This window comes from Styela clava, chromosome 5, assembly GCF_964204865.1.
Source record: "Styela clava chromosome 5, kaStyClav1.hap1.2, whole genome shotgun sequence".
In the NCBI taxonomy this organism is placed as follows: domain Eukaryota; kingdom Metazoa; phylum Chordata; class Ascidiacea; order Stolidobranchia; family Styelidae; genus Styela; species Styela clava.
Window position 1 is genome coordinate 12087970 of NC_135254.1, and position 25620 is coordinate 12113589.

General features: G+C 32.7%; 1 protein-coding gene across 3 annotated transcripts in view; it reads right to left on the bottom strand.

Annotated features, from left to right (window-relative positions):
- LOC120344168 (mucin-5B-like) overlaps positions 1-25620 on the bottom strand; it is a 51978-nt gene that overhangs the window by 17996 nt on the left and 8362 nt on the right. For 2 of the 3 annotated variants that reach the window (XM_078112646.1, XM_078112645.1), the window contains exons 9-46: positions 25209-25312; positions 24053-24272; positions 23485-23613; positions 23141-23249; positions 22657-22703; positions 22327-22489; positions 22027-22127; positions 20197-20322; positions 19872-20045; positions 19262-19483; positions 18778-18906; positions 18005-18116; positions 15830-15867; positions 14910-15011; positions 14651-14777; positions 14042-14306; positions 13403-13606; positions 12897-13127; positions 12034-12190; positions 11391-11520; positions 11092-11183; positions 10515-10562; positions 9875-9913; positions 9664-9732; positions 9288-9329; positions 9029-9105; positions 8431-8559; positions 7949-8056; positions 7451-7584; positions 6957-7095; positions 6125-6311; positions 5297-5420; positions 4215-4317; positions 2477-2681; positions 1866-2031; positions 1319-1466; positions 1054-1135; positions 722-913 (exon numbers count right to left, since the gene is read on the bottom strand). In XM_078112646.1, the coding sequence (XP_077968772.1) occupies positions 722-913; positions 1054-1135; positions 1319-1466; positions 1866-2031; positions 2477-2681; positions 4215-4317; positions 5297-5420; positions 6125-6311; positions 6957-7095; positions 7451-7584; positions 7949-8056; positions 8431-8559; positions 9029-9105; positions 9288-9329; positions 9664-9732; positions 9875-9913; positions 10515-10562; positions 11092-11183; positions 11391-11520; positions 12034-12190; positions 12897-13127; positions 13403-13606; positions 14042-14306; positions 14651-14777; positions 14910-15011; positions 15830-15867; positions 18005-18116; positions 18778-18906; positions 19262-19483; positions 19872-20045; positions 20197-20322; positions 22027-22127; positions 22327-22489; positions 22657-22703; positions 23141-23249; positions 23485-23613; positions 24053-24272; positions 25209-25312 (4974 nt within the window). The remainder of the gene's footprint in view (positions 1-721; positions 914-1053; positions 1136-1318; positions 1467-1865; positions 2032-2476; positions 2682-4214; positions 4318-5296; positions 5421-6124; positions 6312-6956; positions 7096-7450; positions 7585-7948; positions 8057-8430; positions 8560-9028; positions 9106-9287; positions 9330-9663; positions 9733-9874; positions 9914-10514; positions 10563-11091; positions 11184-11390; positions 11521-12033; positions 12191-12896; positions 13128-13402; positions 13607-14041; positions 14307-14650; positions 14778-14909; positions 15012-15829; positions 15868-18004; positions 18117-18777; positions 18907-19261; positions 19484-19871; positions 20046-20196; positions 20323-22026; positions 22128-22326; positions 22490-22656; positions 22704-23140; positions 23250-23484; positions 23614-24052; positions 24273-25208; positions 25313-25620) is intronic. The other variant, XM_039413276.2, reaches the window with a different exon arrangement.

The following is a 25620-nucleotide window of genomic DNA, read 5'->3' on the forward strand; positions in this document are numbered from 1 at the left end:
TCAATTATATATAACTTCAATCAGAATAAAATAAAAGTTTTCTCTTTCATCACAATTGCCTATTGAATAGCCCATCAATTAATTATATCAGATTTGAACTTTTGAATAATTTATTGAAATAGTTATGAAATAAATGGTAAGATTATATAAAGTGGTAGTGGTAGCTTGGTGGCTGGAAGCGTTGGACCCACAATTGTGACATTGTAGATCAAATATCTTGATCTCAAAAACCGAGCCCACAACCTTATTCTAAATATGTCAAATTAGGTGGATAATGTCATATCATAAAGATTTCTATCATATTAAACATTTACTAGAATATTGGTGACTGTGTATTTTGTAATGTTATTTAATCACTTTATCTTGATAGTGCGTTTGAATGCAAGTTCTAACTTGTTCCCTTTTGGTGTTATTCTGTTTATGCCACTTATGTGCCAAGAAGATTTGTGATGTATTTCCTCATCTTCTATTCGGAACAATTAGGTTTTGGATTTTGCATACAATTTCATAGAGGTTAGAGGTGGGCAAAATTCTGGAAGTAGCTTTATTTAGTAGATCTTGTAGTTTGGGGTAATATACATAAAAAAAGAATGTCGCAAATGAGTATTTGGTGTGCTGTTATAAATTATGACTAAACTTATAAATAATCAACAAAATATTTTTGCATCGTAAAACTCATCTGGGTAATTATTTAAATTAGATATAAAAAAAAACTACACACATCTTTCTTCCACACATATATTGCTGTTTTCATCCTGTAGAACAGTGCCGTCGGGACAGGCACAGCCACTTTCATTTGAGGTTGAATCGCATTCTCTTTGTAACAGAGGTAAATTTTTATTTAAGCAGGTTCGCATGAGCTTGCATTCAGGCACACATTCTTCAAATTCTTGGCCTTCTGGACATTCTGTGCCTGATTTTATGATATTAAAAGATTTTATAAAAAATATGAGAATCAAACTTTGTTGTAGCAATTACTTTTTTTGTATAAATTCAAATTGGAATTGTAAAAATATTTCGAAAAATATTTTTAAATCATGTATTGATACTTACTGCAATTGAAGTCTTTACGCCACTTCACACAGTTACATTTCTTTGCATATGTTGCGATTGCATTTGAGTCACAAACTGAACACTATAAATAAACAAATAAAAAGCGCTCAAATATACGAAGGCGAAAATCGAAGTGCTTTAAAAGTGTTTCAATAGAAAAAAAAAATGGGACGCAAATAACCGGACAAACATATTGATTTCTTACTTCAATTTGAAAAAAAATATTTTTGATTTATGAAAATATTTTTGGTCTAAATCTACTTACTTTTCTTGTTAATTTATTATCTTCCATACAAGAATCATAATAACTGTCGACTGGTATAGCGCAATTTGCAAAGATATTTGATTTCAACATTTCACATGAACTGTTGTTACAAGGTTTTTTACAGTAATCAGGTATGTCATTTTCGTGTCTAAAAATAAAACAAGATTTACACAATACAAATTCTAGAAATATAATCATAGAGGTTGTGTATTGATTATAGCTTGGTTAAGTCATAAATAAATTCATGCGTTTAGTCTGACGGCCGGAGTTCGATTTCACTATCAGGTTCAAATTGATTGGTGATAGGAAAATGAAAAAATATAAAACATATGACATAAATTATAAAATGCTGTTCTTAAATAATCTACACAAAGTAGGATGTATTCAAAACTGAAATTGTTATAATTCCAAGCCATACAAATCACTTAATAAAGAGTAGTGCTAATCTATAAACCAGCTGAAAACGTAGCATTGGCTGCCTGCTCAAAGTCGTTTTCAGACTTCAGAGAATATTTGAAGAAAAATTAAAGTCAGTCTTAATTTAAACCTTGGATCGGTACAATTCCAACATGCTTTGTGATCAGGAGGATTACATGGCAAGCACTCTTTGTCTGTTGCGTTATATTGCCAACTAGAAGTGAAATCTTCAAGATCAGTTGTGTTAGTTCCATTTTTTGTTTCAAAATCATCGTCCCTGGTATTAGAACACGTACCTACAATAAATATTACGTTGTTAATAAATAATAATATTCCATGGTAAGAGTTTGATAGTGCTTAATACTCTCCCTATAATGCTAAAATATTTGTATAAGAACATGTCCTAACACTTTTACTGGATAAAAATAAAAACGAAAAAAAAAAGTTTAACGAGATAAACAATAATTTTTGTTAACGACACATAGGCCACACACTTTGATTATAGAATGCTGCAAAATTAACCTGTTGATTATAAAGAATCAAAAAGTAACAAACAGTCAAAAATTTGACATTCGTAAACGATCAAATTTATCAATATCAACAGTTCTCATTTGGTAAGAACTGAACCATAAGAAATGAATATTTAAGTGCCAAAGAATATCGGCATACATAATATAACTTCTATACCAAAATTTAAAATATAAAAAACTAAAATCTGTTTAGTATTCTTTCCATACATACCACACAACCCAACGGTTTTATTAAACCATTTTGTATCCATTGGTATTTTGATGAAAGTATAGCCTAGTTTGTTATGTCCCTTGAAATCGAGGACAAGATTGATTTCATCAATTTTCAGGCGAAGGTAGAAATCTGGCAATCTTGTGACTCTTATTCCACCAGAATCCAACGGCAAAGTTGTCACTCGTTCATCATTGAGATACATCTTGAAAAATAAATGTATACAATCAAAATTTTCTGCAGGTTTCATATCACTAAGCCAGAATATATTAGGATTATCATGTTTTACGAATCATAAGACTAAATGAAAGTGTTATAACGTGCACTGTCAATAAATTGCTTAGATCGGGTTTTCATTCATACTTCGGGGTTTTCATTCATACATAAGGCGCATCTGTCTATATAACGCAACGAGTACAAGTACTGCTTTTGATGGTACGCAATAAAACCTGATCTTGGCGCATTGACCGATAATGTGCATAATGGGTTTTTAAAAAAAAAGGTTTTAAGGTGCGCCCTATAATATGGTAATTGCACTTCGGTAATATAAAACATGGGTGGACAAAAATTTTGCTTTTATAAAAAGTATATATAATACAAAAATAATGAAAACCGGTCTCATTTTTAAATCTGATGCAGTTGTACATTCAAAAATGAAGAAAATATGTGAATAGTCCATAATAAATGTTTCAAAATACCACTCCAGAATCTCCAATTATTTATTTTATCTGTAATAATAAGGTTTACTAAATTTACAAAAAAAATGAGTAGAGTTTATAATTATTAATATTTATTTAAAACGGTCACAAACTAATTAACTACCTCAAATATAAAAATATATCAATCAGAAATAACACATTCAAAGTATATTTGAAGTATCTCTTTTTACTTATCGATCTTAAGATCGGTAAGTATGTTGATAGGTATTTGTCTGTTTGTTGGTTTGTTTGTCTGTTAGATACACGCGATATCTCCCGAAAGCGAGGTTGAATCTGCTCCAAATTTTGCATGTGCATTCATCATAGTTCGGAACAGAAGCCTATTAATTTTCGATGAATTATGTCGTATGATTAGCGAGTTATTGATTAATTAGTGATGGGACACACGGTGTCACTATAGAGTAAGACCACTGTTTTGGGGGATTCCCTAACCTTCGGTCGATAAGTCTCCGGTTTCCAACCGAATTCTAGTTTTATAGGTTAATATCTATTAATTGTTAGCACTAGCAGATCTCTCTAATAAAATTTTTGTACAATTGCCTACATTAAAAATGAATTAAAACATTGGCATTACGGAAAAAAATTCCCTATTGGCTTTCGTCTAGTTCTGAACACAAGATATAAGCCAATAAGTGTATTTTTCTGTAATGTGAAATGTAAAAAATTCATTTTCAATGAGGAAAACCGTACAAAATATTTATTATAAAGACCTGCTAACAATTAACTGATATTAACAAGAGATATGTGCTATTCAGATGTGCTATTTTTGATTGATATATTTTTGAACAATTGTACAACCCTTTATTCTTAGTGGTTCTAATATCTTATGTCACACTTTCACAAATTTTCATTCTGTAATACAAGATATTAGAACCATTCAATATAGCTGCTTTGATTGCCGCTACAATATCTTTGCAGTCGGTGTATACAGATACACTAACATACAGGAATGAAAAAGAGACAGTATTTAAGAACACGCTAATGTAATCAACTATATAATCTTAAATTCTAGCACTTACTATATTTCCAACCGCAAGTACAACCTTTGTTCCTTTCCATATAACTATGATTGACTTCACGCAACTCACGTCTTGCACAGTGGGAACGCAATCTTGATTATCCCTGTACCAGACAGAAACAAAACATGGTTACAGTCATGCATTCACGAGAAATCAAAAATTTCCATGTTTAGGAAAATATATCGACGCGCTGGGCGATGGAGTCTCGCGGGATTTTGAATGATCATGGGATTTGAAGGTAGAAACTGCTCGAAGATATTTGAAGCAATATTAGACATTAGGGCTTGATTGTATTTTTTAAGATTGATAGTCCAAACGATACAAGACAAATGCAAAACGCAGCGGTGTCGTAATTGTCAACTCGTCGTTTGTTTTGTTTTATTACTTTGCGTTTATTACTTCATCCAAGTCGTAGCAGTCCAAGGTTCAAGCTATTACATGGGTTACAGTTTTAGACGCACCTACTGCTTCGTTAAATTTTATTAAAATGATAACGTTTTATGAATAAGTTATATACGTGGTGTATTGAAGTATATCAGAAAATCATGGCATTGACAACGCAATAGCATAAAAAACCATTGCAGATTAAAATTTGAAAATTGGAGATAAATAATTATTGACGGTTTCTGCTATGAGGAAATCAAACAATTTCAGATTATCAGAAAGTCACTAATCAATAACATCTACATTTAATAGTAAAGAATGCAAAATGTGAAATTGGTGCAGTCTGTATTATCATAAAATATACGAATTTTCTCAAAAGTTGTGAGTCATTTTTCCTTCGGTTCACCGAAAGATTGTACAGGATCCTAACCGATCCTATTGTACTGAATCCTAACCGATACACACATACTATGTTCAGGTTGTGCGCCATCTTGGTGCCCATACTTCTGGAGGTTCAAATTATGTACATCACTGTATCATTGTTGCACGCTGAAATATCGGTTGCTATGCTACTGGGTATACACTAGGCTAATGTCACTACATGAATATTAAACCAATACCAAATTCATTCGAAGTGTTCGAACTGGTTAGCCCTCGAGGAACTAACTCAACTTTGTGTTGTTAATTTTTGTACTTACGAGATTATCTCTAAATCGTCCGTATCTCGACTTTTTACAAGAGTATAGTGACACATTCCTTGAAATGAATACCTCTTTCCGTCAAATGAAATATAGTGAGGGTCACCATATACCGTACACTCGCCTGGAAAATTGAGAATGAAATAATTTATCCCTATTTTGGAATGAGAGTTCAAAAACGGGACGGGAAATAAATTTTAATGAGATTATATCGCTCACTGAAAAGCAAAGAATCTTCCTCGTGAGAAAATCAAATGCAGCCAAGTTGAACAATGTAATTAAAAACAAAAAAAGGTTGAATTGGTAATATGAACTCCGTTTTGACAAAAAATGAAAAATTTGCACCCACGATAGATTGGAGTGATGTTTGAACATTGAGACAAATGAGTGTAAAGACTTTTTGTATGGTCAATACAATACTATTATCTTCCAAAACTATTATCTTCTAAAAGGTTCTCAACCAAAACATGAGTTTACAACCAGGTGTGAGTTCAAGTTGGAGGTAAGAATTAATTTAATTGCATGTATGTGAATTCAACGCAATCAGTTTCAAGCATCCACGTTCACAATTATCAATTAAATATTTTTTTCAAGCCAAACTTGCCCCATAATCATTATACATTTTTTGTAGATAAAAAATGTAAAATATTTGAGGGGAAAAATTACTTTTGAAATTTATAAAAACTTAAATAATGGAATAATGAAGAACCCCTGAGCTGAAACGTAATATTTACATTAATAAACTGTACTGCGAATTTGCTGCACTATTTAAATCATTTTTTTTAACACATTACTAGTATAAACGATAATTTAAAAGAAAATCTTTACATTTGCATTGATGAGTTTTACAGCATCCGGAATCATCAAGAATTGAAGGGTAATGAGTTACTTCATTGTTCGTACACGGTTCGCTTGGGGGACATTTAATTTCGTCCCGTCGCACTATTTCGCACTCAGCATCACTACATTCGCAGTACTCGTCATAACAATTTTGAATATTTATCAGAGAACCATTCTGTTGAACAATTGTACACGTTTTAATTCAATATTACTACGTAAATATCACGAGATCATTGATCAATAATAATAAAACTTAAACAAAACTATCCTATACAATTGAAGAATTCTACTGCACACTAACATAAATGTATTTCTGTATCATTTCGTCCGACCAAACTCAGACTTTCTCGGACAAGCAGTTTACAACAATTTGAAGCCTGTTTTTTTACGGACAAAACGTTAAAGAAATGCATTTATGTAGATGTGCAGCAGGATTCTTCAATTGTATAGAATAGTCATGACTATTCCTGCTACAGCATCCTTGCAGTGTACGCATACGGATCCACTAGCATAAAGACATAGAGGACGGATAGGAAGTAAGACTCGCGCAACCCAACTCAAAGTGAATAACACTACCTGTAATTTCATTATATGCCGTTGTTGATGTGCTGGATTGCCGGAATTTAGTGCAGAAATTACGGGTGGCAAAACTTCTATATTAATCTCTCAATTCCAGATAATACAAAAGTATTGCTCTGGAGACACTTCTGTTTATTACTATTCGAATTTGAGTGGTGTGGTAGTCGGGGGAAAAATCTATTTTAGTTCTTAACAACAAGAATCCCGTGGGGAACATCGTATCCAATAGGGAAATATTTACCGCGTATTCTTTTCCATCGTATCGGCAAGTTGGCAGACATTCTTCGACTCTACAGCAGTCATTCGACAAACCCTGGTTGATTCTTGAACCCGCGAAACACGATTTCTTTGTTGGACAAAGAGTCGAGTTGCATTCACAACTAAATTATTGAATTTATGTTTGTTTTCAAAGTTTTTGAAATTATTTCAAATACATTCTGTTCTGCTATTTTCAGACCTTTTTTTCTCCGTTTTATTTTTTATTTTTATTTAATGTAAATTTTAAATCAGCACGAGAAAAAAACAAAAACGTGCTGTTTCATTCAAAACGATTTTCTACTTCTATATGTTATTAGGTAATATCCTATTTCTGTATCAATAGCCTTTACACATTGAATAAAAATCTAGCATATATAAATTGAGTTTTGATTCATGTACACATCGACGAGAAAATGAAGCTCAGTGTCAATAAATATCTTGTAAGCATTTATCATATGAAAACAATTGAAGTCTCACATGTATTTAGTACAACACTCTCCAACAGTTTTCATCGTTTTTATACTTTCGTAAAGTCTACAATATGATGGTTCTTTGCAATCCTGTCTGTAGTCATAATATTTCTCAGGTTCGCAGGTACTTGGATTACAACGCTTTATAAAACAAATAGTTTGATAAGTCATTATATTCCAATCATGTTTTTACATATTTTGGTTTTGGGTATCATATTTTTTAAATGTGTTATATTAAAAAAATGGTCAAGAACCGTGCAAAAAAATATACACTGATGATATCAAACATTAATCAAACATCGGGTGTCATTATCTTTAGATGGAAAGATATTAAGGGGCATTCAAATTTGTGTATCTATAAGATATATATTTCAATTTCATTCACTATTTGACAACTCTTCAATGTAAAAAAAAAAGTTTAAAGTTTCAAATTGCAAAAAATAATGTTCGCGCAAAAGCTGCATATTTTATTAGTACGTAAAACAATTTGTTATCTGAAACATACCATTTCGGTACACCCATCATCTTCCTTCCAATAGGTCCCCGCATCATACGACTTGTCTCCAACAATGCACCTTGCACATTGGCATTCTGTACAGCAATCCACAGTAACCTATGATATTTAAAATAACCTTAATATGATTCTAAACTTATGAACCTAAGCAAAAACGAATCATTATCAATTTTCAATGCAAGATACGAAGTAAACAGCTCCAAACAAAATCCACTCGAGTTATAGAACAAAGTGACAGCAAACAAAAGAACTCTATCAAAGATACATATTATGGAATATTGGATTATTCTTTAAACATTAATTGCAATATACTTTTAATTGAATAACTCTAATTAGATATCGTTGATTTGTGAGGCTGATATCTAAACTTGAAAAAACTTCTCAGAAATTTTGAATCCATGATTAAATACAATAACCGAAATTCGGCAGAAATAATATTGATTTTGTGTAAGATGTGGGGTAGCATATTGAACCTCATCTTGCTGTTCCGTGCAAGTTACATCTGGACATGTTCGTGAAACACTAGTCACGAATGCACAATTGTCTTCGTTTAACTTGCATTTGTAGTTCAAACAGCTGAGATCCCTCGATTCATTGGCATTCTTAGAAAATTAAAAAAATACACGGTCACTGAACTCATAAATAATTAAAGACAAAACGTCAATAATATCCGATAATAATATTGAAACCAATGTACGTTTTTAAAAAGGAGTGATTAAGTTGGAGCAATGCTTGGATATATGAAAAAGAAGATCGGCCATTGGTACCGGTGCGCCATAAGCTTGGAGTTGCCCTAAAAGATAGGTGGACAGGCGTAATAATTTTTTTTTAGTCTTTTACTAAATAAAATGGCAAAATTTCGGGTGAAATATCGGTTCCTTTGAGCACCGGGAGAAAATTTGATATCAAAATAATAGGGTCTGTAGAGTTTTTCCAGTTTAAAGAGTACGCAAAATTGTAAATATTTTCGAAATCAGATTCGTTTTAACATCAACACAGGAAAGATGGAAAATAGCAATTTATCAAAACTATTCCTAGATCAAATTTGTATTACAGAAGTTGCCGACTTACCAACACATATGTTGTATCATCAAACATAATTGTGCAAACTGTCTCGCATGTTGAGGCTGTCGTCACTGCCGTCGTTACTAAAAGAGTGTAAACAATAAACATTTTCTCGATTATTATTAATATCCATTTTTTTTCGTTCATATAATACATGGAAACTTATTTTGACTTCTTGTTCGTAATTTTCTTGTTGTACTGGCCTGATTAAATTTTTAAATACTTTATAACAACAATTTAGGTATGTAATAGAAATTTCTTCTACCTTCAGAAATTGGGGAAGTTGTTGTCGCCATCGGCGTAGTGACTGAAATCAACAAATCAAAGAAGTGTTACAACTACTATATTTTATTGAAAAGTTTGCTCACGAAAAAAGATTACCACAAAAATTTTATCGTATATGAATAAACCTTTTTTTTTACTAGAATAAACTTAAACATATGTTGTATCATCAAATATAATTGTGCAAACTGTCTCGCAAGTTGAGGCTGTCGTTACTGTAAGAGTGTAAACAATAAACATTTTCTCGAATATTATTGATAACCATTTTTTCTCGTTCATATAATATATGAAAACTTATTTTGACTTCTTGTTCGAAATTTTCTTGTTGTATTGACCTGATTAAATTTTTAATTAAATACCTTTTAAAAACAATTTAGGCTCGAAATATTTTTTACGTTCAGAGATTGTTGTCGCTATTGGCGCAGTGGCTGAAATCAACAAATCAAAGAAGTGTTACATCTATTATATTTTATTGAAGAGTTTGCTCACGAAAAAATAAGGATCACCACAAAAATTCTATCATACATGAATAAATCTTTTTCCACTAAAAGAAACCTAAACAGCACTAACCGGAAATAAAGCCAGGTGTCGATATCATTGTAGTTGTAGCTGCATGAAATAGAAATGGACTTGAGTTATGTTGTAAATACTATAATTTACTGGTATTTACGTGCGACATAATTTGTAAATCAATATCGTTATCTGTTTACAGACCAGCTGCATTTAACGCATGGGTGAGCAAGGTTTTCAGTCCAAAGGCCGAAATTTTCGCTCACCTAGACTGACGGGCCATGTAAGTGTGATGTAGAAGGTTACATTTTATGAACAATATTTACAGTGTTACAAAAGCAAAAGTGGAAAACAATTAGCCACGTGCCAAAAACTAAAAATAATTGCAATCTCAATAAATTCGTTGAGCTTTTTTTTAGCTAAAACTTGGTTTTAGATTGATTGTGGCAGCATCAGGGAGCCAGATTGAATTACCCAACGGGCCGTATTTGGCCCACGGACCGTATTTTGCCCATGTATTATATGACAGATGATTGATAGTGCTAAGGTGCTTAAAATCTCACAACAATAAGTGCAGTAATATGTTGTTACTTTACTAAATTCCGCCTTTTATCAGATGAACCCTGCTTCTTCTCTATAGATATTAACATTTACAGGCTATAGTTTACATAAAAAACATTGTATAAAATATATAAATTACCTGTCGAATATGCCATGGTGAAACTAGTAGTCGAAACTGGGGCTGTCACTAAAATAAAAGTAAAATGTTGTGTTTACACAGTATTCTTCTAACAAAGTGTTTCCCAACCAATGAGTCGCGACTTTTATGGAAAAAATCGAAAGTTACTTATTTATTTTGTGGTAAATTTTATTGTTCATTTTATATTTGGAATTGAAGTGTTGCTCAATGGTAATTGTATATATGGGAAGTATCACAGCGCAAGAACTTGACAGTATCTATTTTCTTAAAGCAACGCAATGATTTCAATACCTCGCTGGTGGCATATCATCTCACTAGTGCGAGTTAGAAAGTTTTGTGGAAATAAATATTATGCAAAATGATTGTTTTGCTTTGGTAATTTAATTCTCTGGGTTGGGAACCATGGATCGAACATATACATTTATTGCTTTCTTGTCATTTTTCACTTGAGTTCGATATTTTATCACATTACTGTAGTGTGTTGCAGTGTATGTTTTATATGTGCCAATGTCAACATGGATCTCAAAAAATCCCTCTTTACATCAGAGAGGTAAAATTAAAAATTCGCAGTATTTACCTATTTTTGTTATGTTGTAATGGCATTCGGTGCAATTGTTCTCGGATACACAATTTTGGTTTTTTGGATCAAATACCAAGTCTTCATCGCACCTATAGATGTATCAACAAGATTTATTCCAATATGTATTGAGACAATAAGATTTCTCGTCAACGCTTGAAATGTTGTTCAAAAACTCATCGTCATTACTTAGGCTAAATTTGATATGACGTGCAATTTAATCACTGGGATGAAATCTTAAAATTTAGTCGATTTGAATTTTAGATCACAAATTGAGAAACCTGTGTTTTGAAGCTTACTTGGGAAAGCATCCCTCGAAACAACCTCTGGTACAACTGACGCAGCATGTTTTGACGCAATTGTGACATACATCGTACTTTACATCGCACAGATCGCCGTCAGGATCGGTAAATTCCTCACATTCGACAGCTACAAAAATATAAAGTGCGAATATGCAATAGGCCATACAAATACCTGTTCTAAATATTTCATCGCTTTTCATATTATGTTTCCAGGAAAATGGGATATTACAAGAAAACATTATATAATAGATGAGCAGCAACAAGTTACCTATAACGTAACAATAAAAATTTAGCAACTGCTTTTCACTTCAACGCAAAGAAGCAAAGATCCTCATAGCCAAAGTTCGGATAAACGGGCTGACAAACTCTACTCTGGCCCGTTCGTAACTGTACCCATTTTTCTTAGTAGAAACTGAGAAAAAATTAACTCGGCTAAAAATTAAATGGAATAGAAAATGTTTATTTATCTTCGATGAGCGCATCATTTTTACAATTAATGACTTGCTATAATCGTTTAATGTCTATTTGTTTACCAGTAACAATACAAGCAAAAACTTCGCCCAAAAAATTACTCCTTTTCATTTCAATCTCAATATTTTAATTCTAGAAACTAATTTAATAAAAATATTAATGAACATACGGCAACTTGTTAAAGGTCTCCAATTAGCCTTGGCTCCTTTACGTCCACAAGCGTTAGCGTAGGCAGCCACAGAACTACAAAAACAGTCGCAATCTGTGTCAGCTGTGCATGAACAGGTTTGCTCAACACACGTCTCGTAGTATTCTCGAACATCAAGCTAACGTATGAAAAACAAACAGGAATGAAATAACAAAATTGAAAAAATATTACAGATTTATTTGTTGGAATTTAGAGTGGACATGAGTCACCTATCAATTAATTTAGAGTTATATGCCCAAAACTAATATTCAGTACAATTCCCCGAATCCCGTGTTGCATGTCAAGTCGAGTTACGTATTTCTAAATTTTCTGTTGAATCTGAGTCCCAGTAAATATATGTCTGAATAAGTCAAGTTGAGATAATTCTGAGGCGGATATCTTATTTAGAAGATTGCCCTGGTAACTTCCGACGATGCCTATATATTTGTAATTAAAAAAAAACTGCTCCTACTTTAATTCAACCTATTTTCAGTTATTATTGTAATATCATCGTATGTTTTACGTCAATAAATGCAAACTTTAAAAAACATTTGAAATTTTTTTCGTCATATAAACAACATCTGCCAAGTCTATTTAAAGCTTTTGCCCTAAAGTTCAGTCGATGATCGAATATTTAAAAAGTATACTTATAGATTTTAGGTATAGATTAAAATTCGTGTCACTAAAACATTGCAATAATTTATTATATTATTAGAATTTTAAAGTTGATAGAGAAATGAAGAGAATTATGTATTTTAGAACGAGTTTCATTTTAATGAAAATGTTTTTAAGGTTATTCAGATAAAAAGTTAGTTGTTAGTTTGCAAAACTAAGGTGTGACATACAATTGAGTGGCATTTGCTGAAGAGAGAACTTTTCATAATGTTGCATTGTTGTTTTGCCTTCTTTTCAGCATGTTCATTGTCCTCACATGCTGTCTTTTGTGACGGCATAATGTCGGCGCAAGATTGGTCAATTTTGTGCGAATTCACGAAACCGGCAGAATCCGTCAAACCAAAATCGTTAGAGGCTGAATCGTCGAGATTACCACAAAGACCACACAGGGGTCGTTGATCCTAAAAATAATTATTCTATATGCTGTTAAAAGTTCCACACTGCATTTTTGCAACCTATTTATTCACATAACACTATCAAATATCGTGATTTGGGAAAATCTTTATTTAAAATATCATTACAAAAATAAACAAATAAACGAAGCAATAAAATTTGCTCACACTCGACTTTCAACAAAATAGTGTGTAATTTCACGCTTAAATTAAGACACTAAAAATAAAATAAATTTAAAATATAAGAATGCTTCAACCTTATTTTTTCAATTCTGTGCACTTACTGTTATGTTTCTGGATACTTCGATATTAACAGATGTTTTATTGTCATAACTGATTTGAATATAGTACTCCGGGAAATCGAATTCTAAAACTTGGTGAAATCCAAGTCGCAATTTTTTTAGTTTTGGATTTCCATACACAGATGAAATTTTTGAAGCAGGTAGTTCATGCATTGGCTGATCTCTTGACAAAATGAATATTTGATTCTGAAAATAAATACTTATATCGGTATTTGAATACAGATGAAGGAATAGGGGCAATTTCAGAATTAAACAAAATGGAACTTTTGGCGATGTAACTTTTGACTTTCTGTAATATTAAATAAAAACACTGGTATAGTGTTAACTACATTGATGAGACATTGCCAAGTAGCATGGTAGTTTTTCCAGATCAGACATCGCTTAATTGGTTCTCTGTTTAAATTTTTATTCTATTTTTATGATATATGATATGAAATGTATGAGTTGAAATGTAGTCGGTTGTTTCTAAAAGTAAACCCCAAGATATCCTATGAATAACCTTGCGGTAATAACAAGCGATAGAGCCACATATAATTTTGTAATGATAATTAAACGCAATCATATAAATTCAGACATCAAAGTTTTCGTTGTTAATATTGAAAAGATTTAAAAATGGTTCACCCCAACTCTGATATGCAATGATATGTTACACATTGTATGTTCACTATCTTCACATAGATAACTTTTTATCCTGATATCAAAGAAATGTAAGTTCTTTGATGCTGTTGCATTCCCACAATCATCCGACATGAGTTGATAAGTGCATGTTCCCTTTGAATGGAATCGCTTCTCATCGAATGTTTTATAATAGGCTCCGCTGGTTACACTACAAGTTCTTGAACACATTGTAGTTCTTTTGCAATCCCACATACCTTTCTTACAAATACTGAAAGTGAGAATATATTATTTTTTAATTCAGGCTCAAATATAAAATATGTATGTTACAGTTTTATTAATAAAATATTAAATAAAATAGCTTTCTATTCATTTCATAAAGTGTAAAAGATATCGAGGTAACCACTTCGTCATTGAGGTATAACTGTGGTTTGTACTATAGTAATACCAATGACAAAAATAGCCATTGCTATAATTGTTATTTTGAATTAACAGGTATTAAAAGAATTGATCATTGGAACAATAAATTTATATATGAAAGCCAATTTTTTACAGAATTATACATGGACATATGTAGTTCAATAATATTAAATGGGATTTTCTGCAGCTGCTTACCAATGATCACAATCATCTATTACATCTTCCCCATCTTGATATGTCCCACCTTTAAAATGGCAGGGACAGTCTTCTTCATTTATACATTTTCCTTGATCATACAGCGTTCCGTTTGGGCACACACAACCTAAAATTAAAGTCATTCAAATCGATATTTCACGTAAATAGAAGGTCTTACTCTTGTTGACTGCTGTACACAAATACAAAGATATTGACATTTTGAATTTAAAATATTTATTCAAAAGATTTCAACAAACACCTTGTACACATTCTTCACAATTTGTTGATTTTTTTGAACATGTTGGTTGGCATTTCCCACCTTCACAACGTGAATATACCATGTCTCCCGTACAGTTCATAGCTGGAAAATAAAACTTGGTATTATTGGACACCAATTGTACACATGGATCAGAATGATAAATTGCTGTTCTTGACGATGTTGTGGCCCTCTGAATAACAACACAAATCGGTTCCAAACGTTCAACATTTGAAGATTGGAAAAATTGCCAAAAAGCTATTAATTTTTGACTTCATTTCATTTTATATATGATATAATATCATCCCAATTTTACTGTTTTGTTTTAGTTCATAGAAACACTTTATACATGGGATCTTGGTATTCGTCATGCTGCACTATCATTTTTCCGACAAACCCGGGTAAAATGACACGTGTAGGTCGTTAAGTCTCCTGATCTACCGCGGTCCGTCATTTGACCTTCGTATATGTCCATAAATTTAAGCATTCTTTTTTTTCATAATTAAACTAATCAGGTAAAATTGGTATAATGCGGGAGTTACGACAAGAACAAAATCAAAACGAGAATATCGGTCAGAGACCGAAGACTCGATCGAAAAGTAGGTGATCCCCCAAAACAGCGCTCTTACTCCATAGTGACACCTTGTGTCCCAGCAATAATTAATTAATACCTCGCAATTATACGACATAATTCATCCAAAATCAATAGGCTTCTGGTACGACATATAATTAGTGCACATGCAAAATCTTGAGCAGATTCGATCTCGCTTTCGTGAGATATCGCGTGAATCTAACAGACAAATACCTATCAACATACTTACCGATTAAAATCGATAAGTAATAATAAAAGTAGCTAATATACATGTTACTACTTATATATTAGCACCAAGGGCCAGTAATTATATTAAGTAACAAACACTTACATGGTCCAGTGCAGGTAACTTTGCCATCTTTACATTCGCTGTAAAATATCAATTTCTCATTGAGTAAACTCACCAAAACGTGTACACAAAATTATTCTGTGGCAACTTCAAAGATTTATTGAACAAAGTAACGGGTCTTCTTCTCGTGTAAAAACGTGTGTTTCAATTTTTACCCGACGTTTTTATTCTCACATTCCAAATATAATTATAGACAAGGAGTGCAATAAGACGCAAAAGCTGATATAGTTCTGGAACATGTTGAGGATTGGAACGGATTTGTATTTAATCTGCGATGCTCGAGGTAGGCCATGTGCCAAGGTCTCAAATGTTTTGAAATTAAATTTTAAACCTTAACAAAAAGTTGCTAGTACTGTTGTAATATCACCCCTTCAGATTTATTCCAATTGAAGTTAAAATTATGAAAACAAAGTTGATTTTTTTCCTTTAGCTTTCAGTAACATGTTTCGTCTTGTCATTATCAAATTAAAATGAATTGATATATAATCAGACTTAAGTTGTCATCCGTACGACTTACATAATAACTCCTATTGAGTTAATAAGAGTTTCTGTTAATGACGTGAATCACGAGATAACACTTCCAATATTAATTCGTTGTTTGAACATCGTATATATATATATTATATACCGTTCAATATTTTTCAATGTTTTTCTAGTCTGGATATGAGTTATAGGTTTGTATTCTGTGTATCGTGGAAAACTACAAATAAAATGAAATGAAGATTTTTCAACGTCTTTTCATTCACGCAGGTGTTGTCGTTGAGAGGGAAGGAGGGGGCTTCCGAGTAAGAGTCGGTCAACGAAGTTTATCAAATTCTGGTCAGTCAATCTTGGGATATGCTATCTAATTCCCATATGGTTTTGACTGTGTTTGTTGGTACAAGTCAGTTCACAAACTTGGGACAAACTTTTATCGGTCTAAACTCAAGTCAGACTCAAAAAATCAAACGAATCAATCAACATTCACTGTCTACCCTTATCTAAACACGACACTGCTATGCCTCTATTCGTCTTTTTTCTCTATTCTATCTTACATTAAAATATTGTTGTTTTTTGGATATGAAAATATGTTAGAATGCTTTGACGAAATTGGTATGTTAATATACCCCATGGATTTTGTTCGTTCAATTCGCTCTGGAGTCTAGAACAGGGGTGGGCACAATTTTCTAGTATAAGAGCCGCATGCTGCAAGTCAGAACTTTAAAAGAGCGCAGAATTTGTGAATTTATCATTATTATCAAAATACCATGAACAGAAAAAAAATTCACACAAGAGTCTAACAACAATAAATAGATGAACAAGGCAGCTATGTTTTCATGATTCGATTCATGGTGCCGTTTAACATTGCTGACTTTATTCTGACTTAGTAGCTTATGGCAGATTATGCACAAAGGTTTATTCTTCTGACTGGTAAATGCGTATTCTTCTCCCCATTCTTACTTGACAACTCTGTTTTCATCTTCGTACTTTCGTTTCTTAATTGAGGACATATCGAACAGTAACTTCGACTAACTAACCGCAATTAAGCTGCAATACCGCCGACGCATCAATAAACATTGTCCATTGTGACGAAAGATTTGCTGACTTGACTGACTTAAATTCAACGCTACAGCGATTTTCATACTAAAACATAATTTGTCTTAATCATTGACAAAAACTCATTTACGACTTTTAATAAATTAAAAGAGTTAACATTAAAGTTTTTTTCTTAGTTAAAATTTGTATAATAATTTATGTTAGCGAGAAGAGCCGCACAAAAAGTCTGGCGAGCCGCGGTGTGCCCACCCCTGGTCTAGAAACTATTTTTATTGCTTAGGTATCTTAGATGAGACTTTTCAGATGAAATATTTATTCCAAAAAAGAGAAAATCCAATAAGACGATTTAATCACGCGGTGTACAACGTCTTGCCCGATAACAAGCCCATGAAGGGTATGGGATTTGTTCACCAATAATTTGTTTCAGATGGATTGGCTTGATGATAGAGAAAACCGTAAACGACCAGCAGCTACGTGAACCCACTACGGCGGTTAGGAGTAAAGAAATCCTTTCACAAATAACTAATTCCTACATGATTTGAACGCAGGGAAATTGAAGGTATCAAGTGTATTGCTAACGCTGAGTGCGATGCGATCAATAAATTATTTTATTGCACATACCACGAGTCTTTGCCAACATCAAAGTATTCTTCGGGTCGACGCCATGCCTCCTGGAAATAGCATCCACATTGACTTATTTCAACGCAATTTCCATGTGTGTCTTCAAATTTTCCTGCAGTTCAATATAGTAAACAGCATTTTACAATTCTGCTCGTGTGCGCGCGCAGTTTTATTTTTTACTGTATAACATGTAGTAAGGGTATTCACAGATGGATCATATCTTTTCAGAAAATCTGGTATACTGAGGCTAAGCTATATTTATCGATGCTCTACCCTCGTGTCCCTATATTGGAAAATCATTTACTAAACAGGCTGGATAAAATCACCAGACTTAATTTGTAATCTTATCTTTAAATTCTCAACAGGGTAGAATCATTACAACATTAATTAATCAATCACACATCAGCAATAATCTAATTTGGACCAAAGCAAAATGCCAATTATTGATAAGAGATGTAGAAATCAAACATCTGTTTTTTAGATGTTACTATTTCCAAACTGACCAACTATGTGATAATGTGGAAACTATATCGTTGTGGTTCAATGCAAAAGTCAAAATCTTCCATCTTTAGGAGACGCCTTACAGATATAGGAAGAATACTATTAAAATACGTAGAAGAGTGCGATAATTATTTACACTTTGTAGTTTTATATAGCAAATGGTAGGGAAAGTCTGTCACATGTTTAGTCGTCGAGAAATTGATAAGAAAAACACTTCATTAACTCTTATGACTTATATGTGACACTTTATCTCTGACAATTTTTATCTATACCTTCAGGGCAGACACATCCTTCCGCTTTAAGTGTAGTGGTGCAGGTTTCAGTATCACTGAGTCCTATACATGTTCGTCCACATGATGTTGTCCATGGCTCATATATTTCGCCTTTTGGGCATAATATGGCTGACAAAAAGATAGAAATATGAAACAAAAACGAAATAGAGAATGAGGAAAGTGATGGTAAACAAAAGATGAAATGCAGAATATTAAATTTTCCTCATATACACTTACGCGAAAGTAGTATTATGCTCAAATCTGTACTTGGTAATTTCTATTTGTTGTTCTCTTTATGATAGATAGGTTTTAAAATTATTGTATAGTTTATTACATACTCTAACCAAGAGCATATTGCAATATCCTATTTGCTTGCAAACACAATGCTTCAGATGTTAGCATAAAACGTTCCATGCAAAGGGAACTGCTTTCTCTATTTTTAGGTTTACTTAGTAACCAATAAAGAAACACATTAAAGCCTTACGGCAAAGATTTGCACTCCTCCAATCTACAATGAAACCTTGCATTGCACACATTGTTGCAAGGACAGCTAGTGATGAACAGACCATTTCTTCTTTTTGCGTCTCAGATGTGGTTGAGCATAAAGATGAGCGACAGAGCTTAAAGATTTCATCTGCGAATGAGTTGGTGGACAAACAGCGTTCAAATGCATCTGTTTTATGTATTGCATTGTGACATCTTGTCTCTATAAATGAATAAATAAATAAAAAATTAGGTCATAAATTGATGAAATAGATATTAAAAAAAAAACTAGAAAAACTGTTTTTAATATTCGACTGAAATATCAAGAAACAGATGCTTGAAATTGCAAGAAAGCAATACATAAATACATAATCATGAATGTCAGGGGCCATATCAAAGTGTCACCATGACTTATAAAAAAAAAGTGTTTTCTGTGAATTAAAATAAAACAGCAACGGGTGAAATATCCGATACCATAGAAAAATTGGGTTCAGAAAAGCGATGTTTTATCTTATCACATCAAAGATTTAGTACCACAATTCATATATACACTTCACACTAGTTTAATATTAATTTGTTATGGGAATATTGTTTCTAGTATTTCTACTTACTGTCTTCATTTATTGGAATACAATCTTCATTTCCGGAAGGAGGTTGTTCGTTGCACATCGGGTCAGTTCTCCACGACTCCGCAAAACTGTTGAGTGTTTCAACTATATTATTACTGCTTGTGTAATCGTCATTTGTTTTAGAATTGTAATTTCCCAGCATGCCACGAGGTTTAGCTGAAATTCAATATTGAAGTGTTAGTGTAAACTTGAGAATCACAGTTTAAAATTATGCTTGAATTGACCTTCCTTACAATTTCGGTTGCAAAATAAGATACATTTTTTTAACATTAACTATAGCGAGCTAGTAGTTAAGCAATGTACTCACACTGTAAAGAATTATCCAAATCGATCAGAAGAATGGGGCCGATGCTCCATCGGATTTCAATCTTCGACTTCACAACTTTTACAACTACTGTTGTTGAAGTTATCTGTTGAATTTCTAGTAGGCCGTCTGTGGATACAGGTGACGTTATGAATTAATACCAAAAATATCTAATGTTTATAATGCGAATGACTTTTTCGGTATATTATTATTTAATTTTTCGAAACCAATAGAGGTAAGCTCATTTTTTATTTTCAACACAAATAGGCCCCTTTAACGAAAACAAGAATGACTTTTTCGGTTGCTGACAGTTAAGGTTCCAGTTTCAATTCATATTTATACGCTGATAAATAGTACTGCAGTCTTTATAGTGAGTGAATTGCTGTTGATCGAATAAAGATTGTCGTTCAAAAGCTAAGACCAGTGGTTTTAAATCTTCTCAGTGCCCCAATGAAACATTCTACCGATTGCTATTGTAAAATATGCCAATCAATAAAATGTGAAACAACAATTTGATGCGGACACCCTGGTGGTTTTCAACGGAATATAAGTGAACCACATTTGCATGACCATTTTATAGTCGTGTATTTGATTGTATCCGAATATTATACATATATATTCTAATATAGAATATTGGACGGCAAACTGCAGCCCGCGGGCCGGACACATTTTTCTTAGTTGTACTTAACGCAAAAACTGGAGTTGCGGATGCGTCATAAAGTTTGATATCGGTTGTTTGAAAGCGGAAATTGAAGTGAACCCACACGCTACTGGAAATACGTAAATTTGGCCCAGCAGAACATAAAGTTTGTCGACTACTGATACAGACTCTCGAATTTGAATGTAAACTGTAGAACATCTTAACCATAGTGGCTGAACCCGAGCTTTCCACGGAATCCTAATTGAAAACCATGGACTTACACAAGCATATACTATTATATTAACTATAAAATGAATAAATACAATTTTAGTGTTTATTCACCCAGGTTCGTTGTCATAGCTTCAGATACTTAACAATGATATCCTAAGTTTGACACTCGAGATTGTATTCGTATATCATCGTATATAAGCCGACCTCTAAAATGGTCCTAAGACGTGAATTTATAAAAATTCGCATATGAGCTGACTCTAAAAATTGTAATACGTCGTACGCACTTATCACAGACAGAAATGTCCAATTTGAATTTGATATTCAAATATTACTTCGAATACCGTTTTAGTGTTTAAAAGGATATCGAAAATCTCGCTAACATTCTAGCTAGCCTGTCTCCACGTTTTATAATTATAATATTTTATGTTTTATTGTAACTGAAAACAGTCTCCTGCCGCCAACAGAAAAGAATTTGAATCATGCCGATTTGAAGTACTTATAACAGGTCGAGGATATTTTACAACATTCATGTATATTTTAACATTGTCGAGATATCCTGGGTGACCACGAGAAAAAAATCTAAACGCAAATTGTGTCGCAATTATTTGTTTTCATCCTCAGTTTCGATAATGACCAAGCATGACAGGAAATTTTTAGCATTTCTTGCATTTTAAAGCCTATGAAATAGCTCTTAATTAATATTATGTAGTATTTATAACAGAATTTATTGTTAGCCTGGTGCCGTTAAAGACCATAATATCGTTCAGTTTAAGTTTGCGCTATTGAGTATTTATTTATAAAATGTCATTTCGTTTGAGTGCGATCAGAGTTAAGCGCGTATAAGCCAACCCGTTTGTTTGTAACTCTTTTTTTCGAAACTTGAATATGCTTATATGCGGGGATATACAATAATTTTAATGTAAGTTCTTCTTAATTATGAGTAACTGGTGAAGAATACCCACATTTTTGATACGGTAGCTTTACCGGTCTGCCTTCTATCTCAACAGAGCCATCTTTAAGCAATTTTACTCTCGGAAATAAGATGGAAATGATTGTCGCATGACTGAAAAACAATATTTTATAGAGAATTAGTTGATTATATATGATAACAGATGGAATTATCGAGACTTGTTTACTCAAATAATCATATCGTAACAAAAAAATACTATTAAATTTTATAACAGAAATATTTTTTTGGTTTACTGAATGATAAGCTGTAAAAAAAAATTTTGCAACTTTCTTTGTATCAAAATCAAACTTACTCAATGCATGTGAAATCTGATTCCATTCCACATTTAACGACGTCGAGTACAACTTGTAGAGAATCCGGTAGTTGAACAACCACGTATTCACATACGCCATCGTATGGGTAAACCAAACCATCAAACGTGTAATAATTTGGATTCCCATATACCATTCCGTAATCTATAGTTTACAATGGAAAATAACACAACAAGGATTAAAATAGGTTTCCGCGTTGATGCACAACATCGCTGGAAAGCCCAGGACACAGAATAATATTTGATCACATTATGCCTTCAACCTGAGATTGGACAATTTATTTATTGAAAGTTATAACTGTTAAACCTTACCATCACACGTTGTCTCTTGACAGTCAAATACTCCACCATTACAAGTGCTGAAACAAAAACACTCTGGTTAAAATGATCTCTCGATCAATATAAAAAATATTAAAAAAATGAACATGCTATACGTCTATAGTCTATGCTATTGTTTTAGTCAAATAGAAATTGGTATTGTTCATGGGTTTAGTATTACTATCTTGTATGTATGTGTGTGTGTGTCGTAATAGTAAGAAATATTAATAATTGAGACGGGATGCATACACAGGACCTACTAGCCTAAAACACAAATGTGCAGCATGCACTCTTTTTGACAAATATAAAACAAGAAACGTTAGATTAAATACGTATACAGATATATTATACAGAGAGTTGAGCAAAATCGGGCGATGGGGCTCTCCATCTGTTGATTAGTGATGTACAAATGGAATTGGCACCTACTACGTTATTAACACATATAAAATATATATGAAGTTATATAATCAATATTTACCAAGTTTTACACGATTCTGGTAAAATGCTCCCGTTGGTATACTTTTGATCTCCGATATAGCAAGAACATGCCTCCTGTTTAACGCAATCTTCTCCGTCGAGATATAATCCTGATTTATTAAAATATATCAAGAAAAAATGCAGTTACGTACATAATATAGCACCGAACAATACAGTTCAATTTTACAGTACGATTGGCTATAGAATTCAAAATGAAAGTATTTACACATTCGAATCAGCTCAATTTTAACTAACATTGTGTTTAATAATTTATCGTCCTTCATGGATGAAATTGAGCATGAAAGTGGCAAATTAAGAACAAGTCATAAGTGTATATCTACATACCGTCCGGGCAGGTACATCCATCTGAACAACCACCTTCGCATTCACTCGCATGCGATTTTATATGTTTGCAAGTTTTGGGACAAAACGAAACACATTCACTGTATATTTGATTTGACGGACACTCTTTTTCTAAAAGACATAAACGTAACTCACTGAATAAAAAAATGAAATAAATGTTCATGGTAAAAACCATTTTTCAATGTTTCAAATTTAGCTCATTCATCCCAAGAAAATAAAAACATTGCTATTTTATATAAGTAAAGCTTGTGTATAAACGTTTTCCGTGAGCAGGAGCTCGAAACTCGTAAAATTATATTATAAAGTAGACGCTGAAACTAATCTACTCAACGCGTCACGTCTGGCTTAATGTGCAATTTTTATTTAAAACTTCAGAATGATCTGATTACAGATTTCTATAGTAAGTCAATGGATATTCATGTCAGGATGAAAATTCAATTCTAAAAGCATCACACACAGTTTTGGACATTGAGGTATTAAGATCAAACCTAATAAACGTAGTAAAGTAACTTAAAATGTAAAATTTGGGTATATAAATATATAAACTTACGGCAGTAGTTGTTTCTCCATTTGAGATCACTAAGTGAGCCAAGTTCAATACAATCTTGAACATACTGTGTTAAGGAAGAACATTGACAATCTTTATTGGAATCCGTAAAACCGCATTCAGTTACGTCCCATTGGCACATTTCGTAATAGAAGATTGAATAAATGAATTGATTACATTCCGCAAATGGTGCTGACCTTATGACTTTGCAAACTTCTTCTGCCTGTAAATAGAAAAATAAAAAATAAAATATTTTTATTTTAATGAAGAGTTTCATCTTTCATTCACTCACTCTTTCAATAAATGGTATATATACGTTTGTTATTGTATTTGTACAAAACGAAAAACAAGTTAGCAACATCTATGAGAATCAATATCAGCAAACTGTTGTGCAAGAAAGAGACGCATTCTTTGACTTTAGGCAATTTTAGAATTAGATTGTATCATGTGTGCAGAATTCAAAACCATCCGATATCTTAATTCAGAGGCTTGAACAATTGTATTTAATCTAAAACATATTGAACCAACAATAAGAAGCCAGCCAGATTGTTCATTTGTCTACGTGCAGCCGCGTTATCCTAACCGGAGAGGAATTTCTTCCAAGAGAGGAGTTTTGTCGCATTTTCTGTGTAGCCAACAATATTATTGAACACTGTCACTGTATCATTAAACCCGCCCTGTGGTTTTCTTCAATATTTGCTATAAACTACTCATAAACTACTTGAACTGCACTAAAGTAAGAGTGTGACTTGCAGATCAATTGTTAAAGGACCAATAAAGATTAAACAAATTAAATTTTTATGCATAGTAAGAGAGGAATAAAAAGTTACAAAATAAACGAAGGAAGGAAATCAACGAAACGGGTTGAGTACCACTGAATTACCATTTGTAAACAACACAAAATATTTCAATCTGAGAGGGGCTGCTAATGTTCGACAGTTAGTCCATTGTGCAAATCGTTAGCAAACCGGGATGATAATGCCTACGAGGACTGACTGGTGGATCGTCGCCAAGTTTGCCTAACCACTGATAGGTAACGACTTCGTTCACTATGCAATTTAATGCCCTGCCTATAACGATTCATCCATCCTACTATATTATTGTCTGTAGTCTGATTAGTATTTGTATTCACAATAAAAGAAGTTCGACTCAATCTTACGTAAGGCGGAAGGGTATCGATTGTTGTGCTCTCCACTTCACATGTTTGGTCTTGTGCCCATGAATTTAGGAACATTTCTAGTAGCTTTTTATCAGCTAAATTACCTAAAAAAAGACAAATGATGTCTATTAACTATATTCAAAATTCTAACAAATTCAACTGCAGCGGTCTGAGTTATAAGTTCTTTCTATATTTTAGTGGTAAGCTAATTAATTTCTTGTCATCAGAATGTTGTACATATACCGATAGCTACGGGGTTAATGTTGTTGTGTGAATAATATAGAAATAGGTAAATATATCATGGACATAAAAATACTTGCATTAATATATTGGAATTTAAGGTGATGATTTCGTATAACAATTTGGAAAAGACAGGCGTTGACAACATGTAACTAACTTCTTTATCAAAATC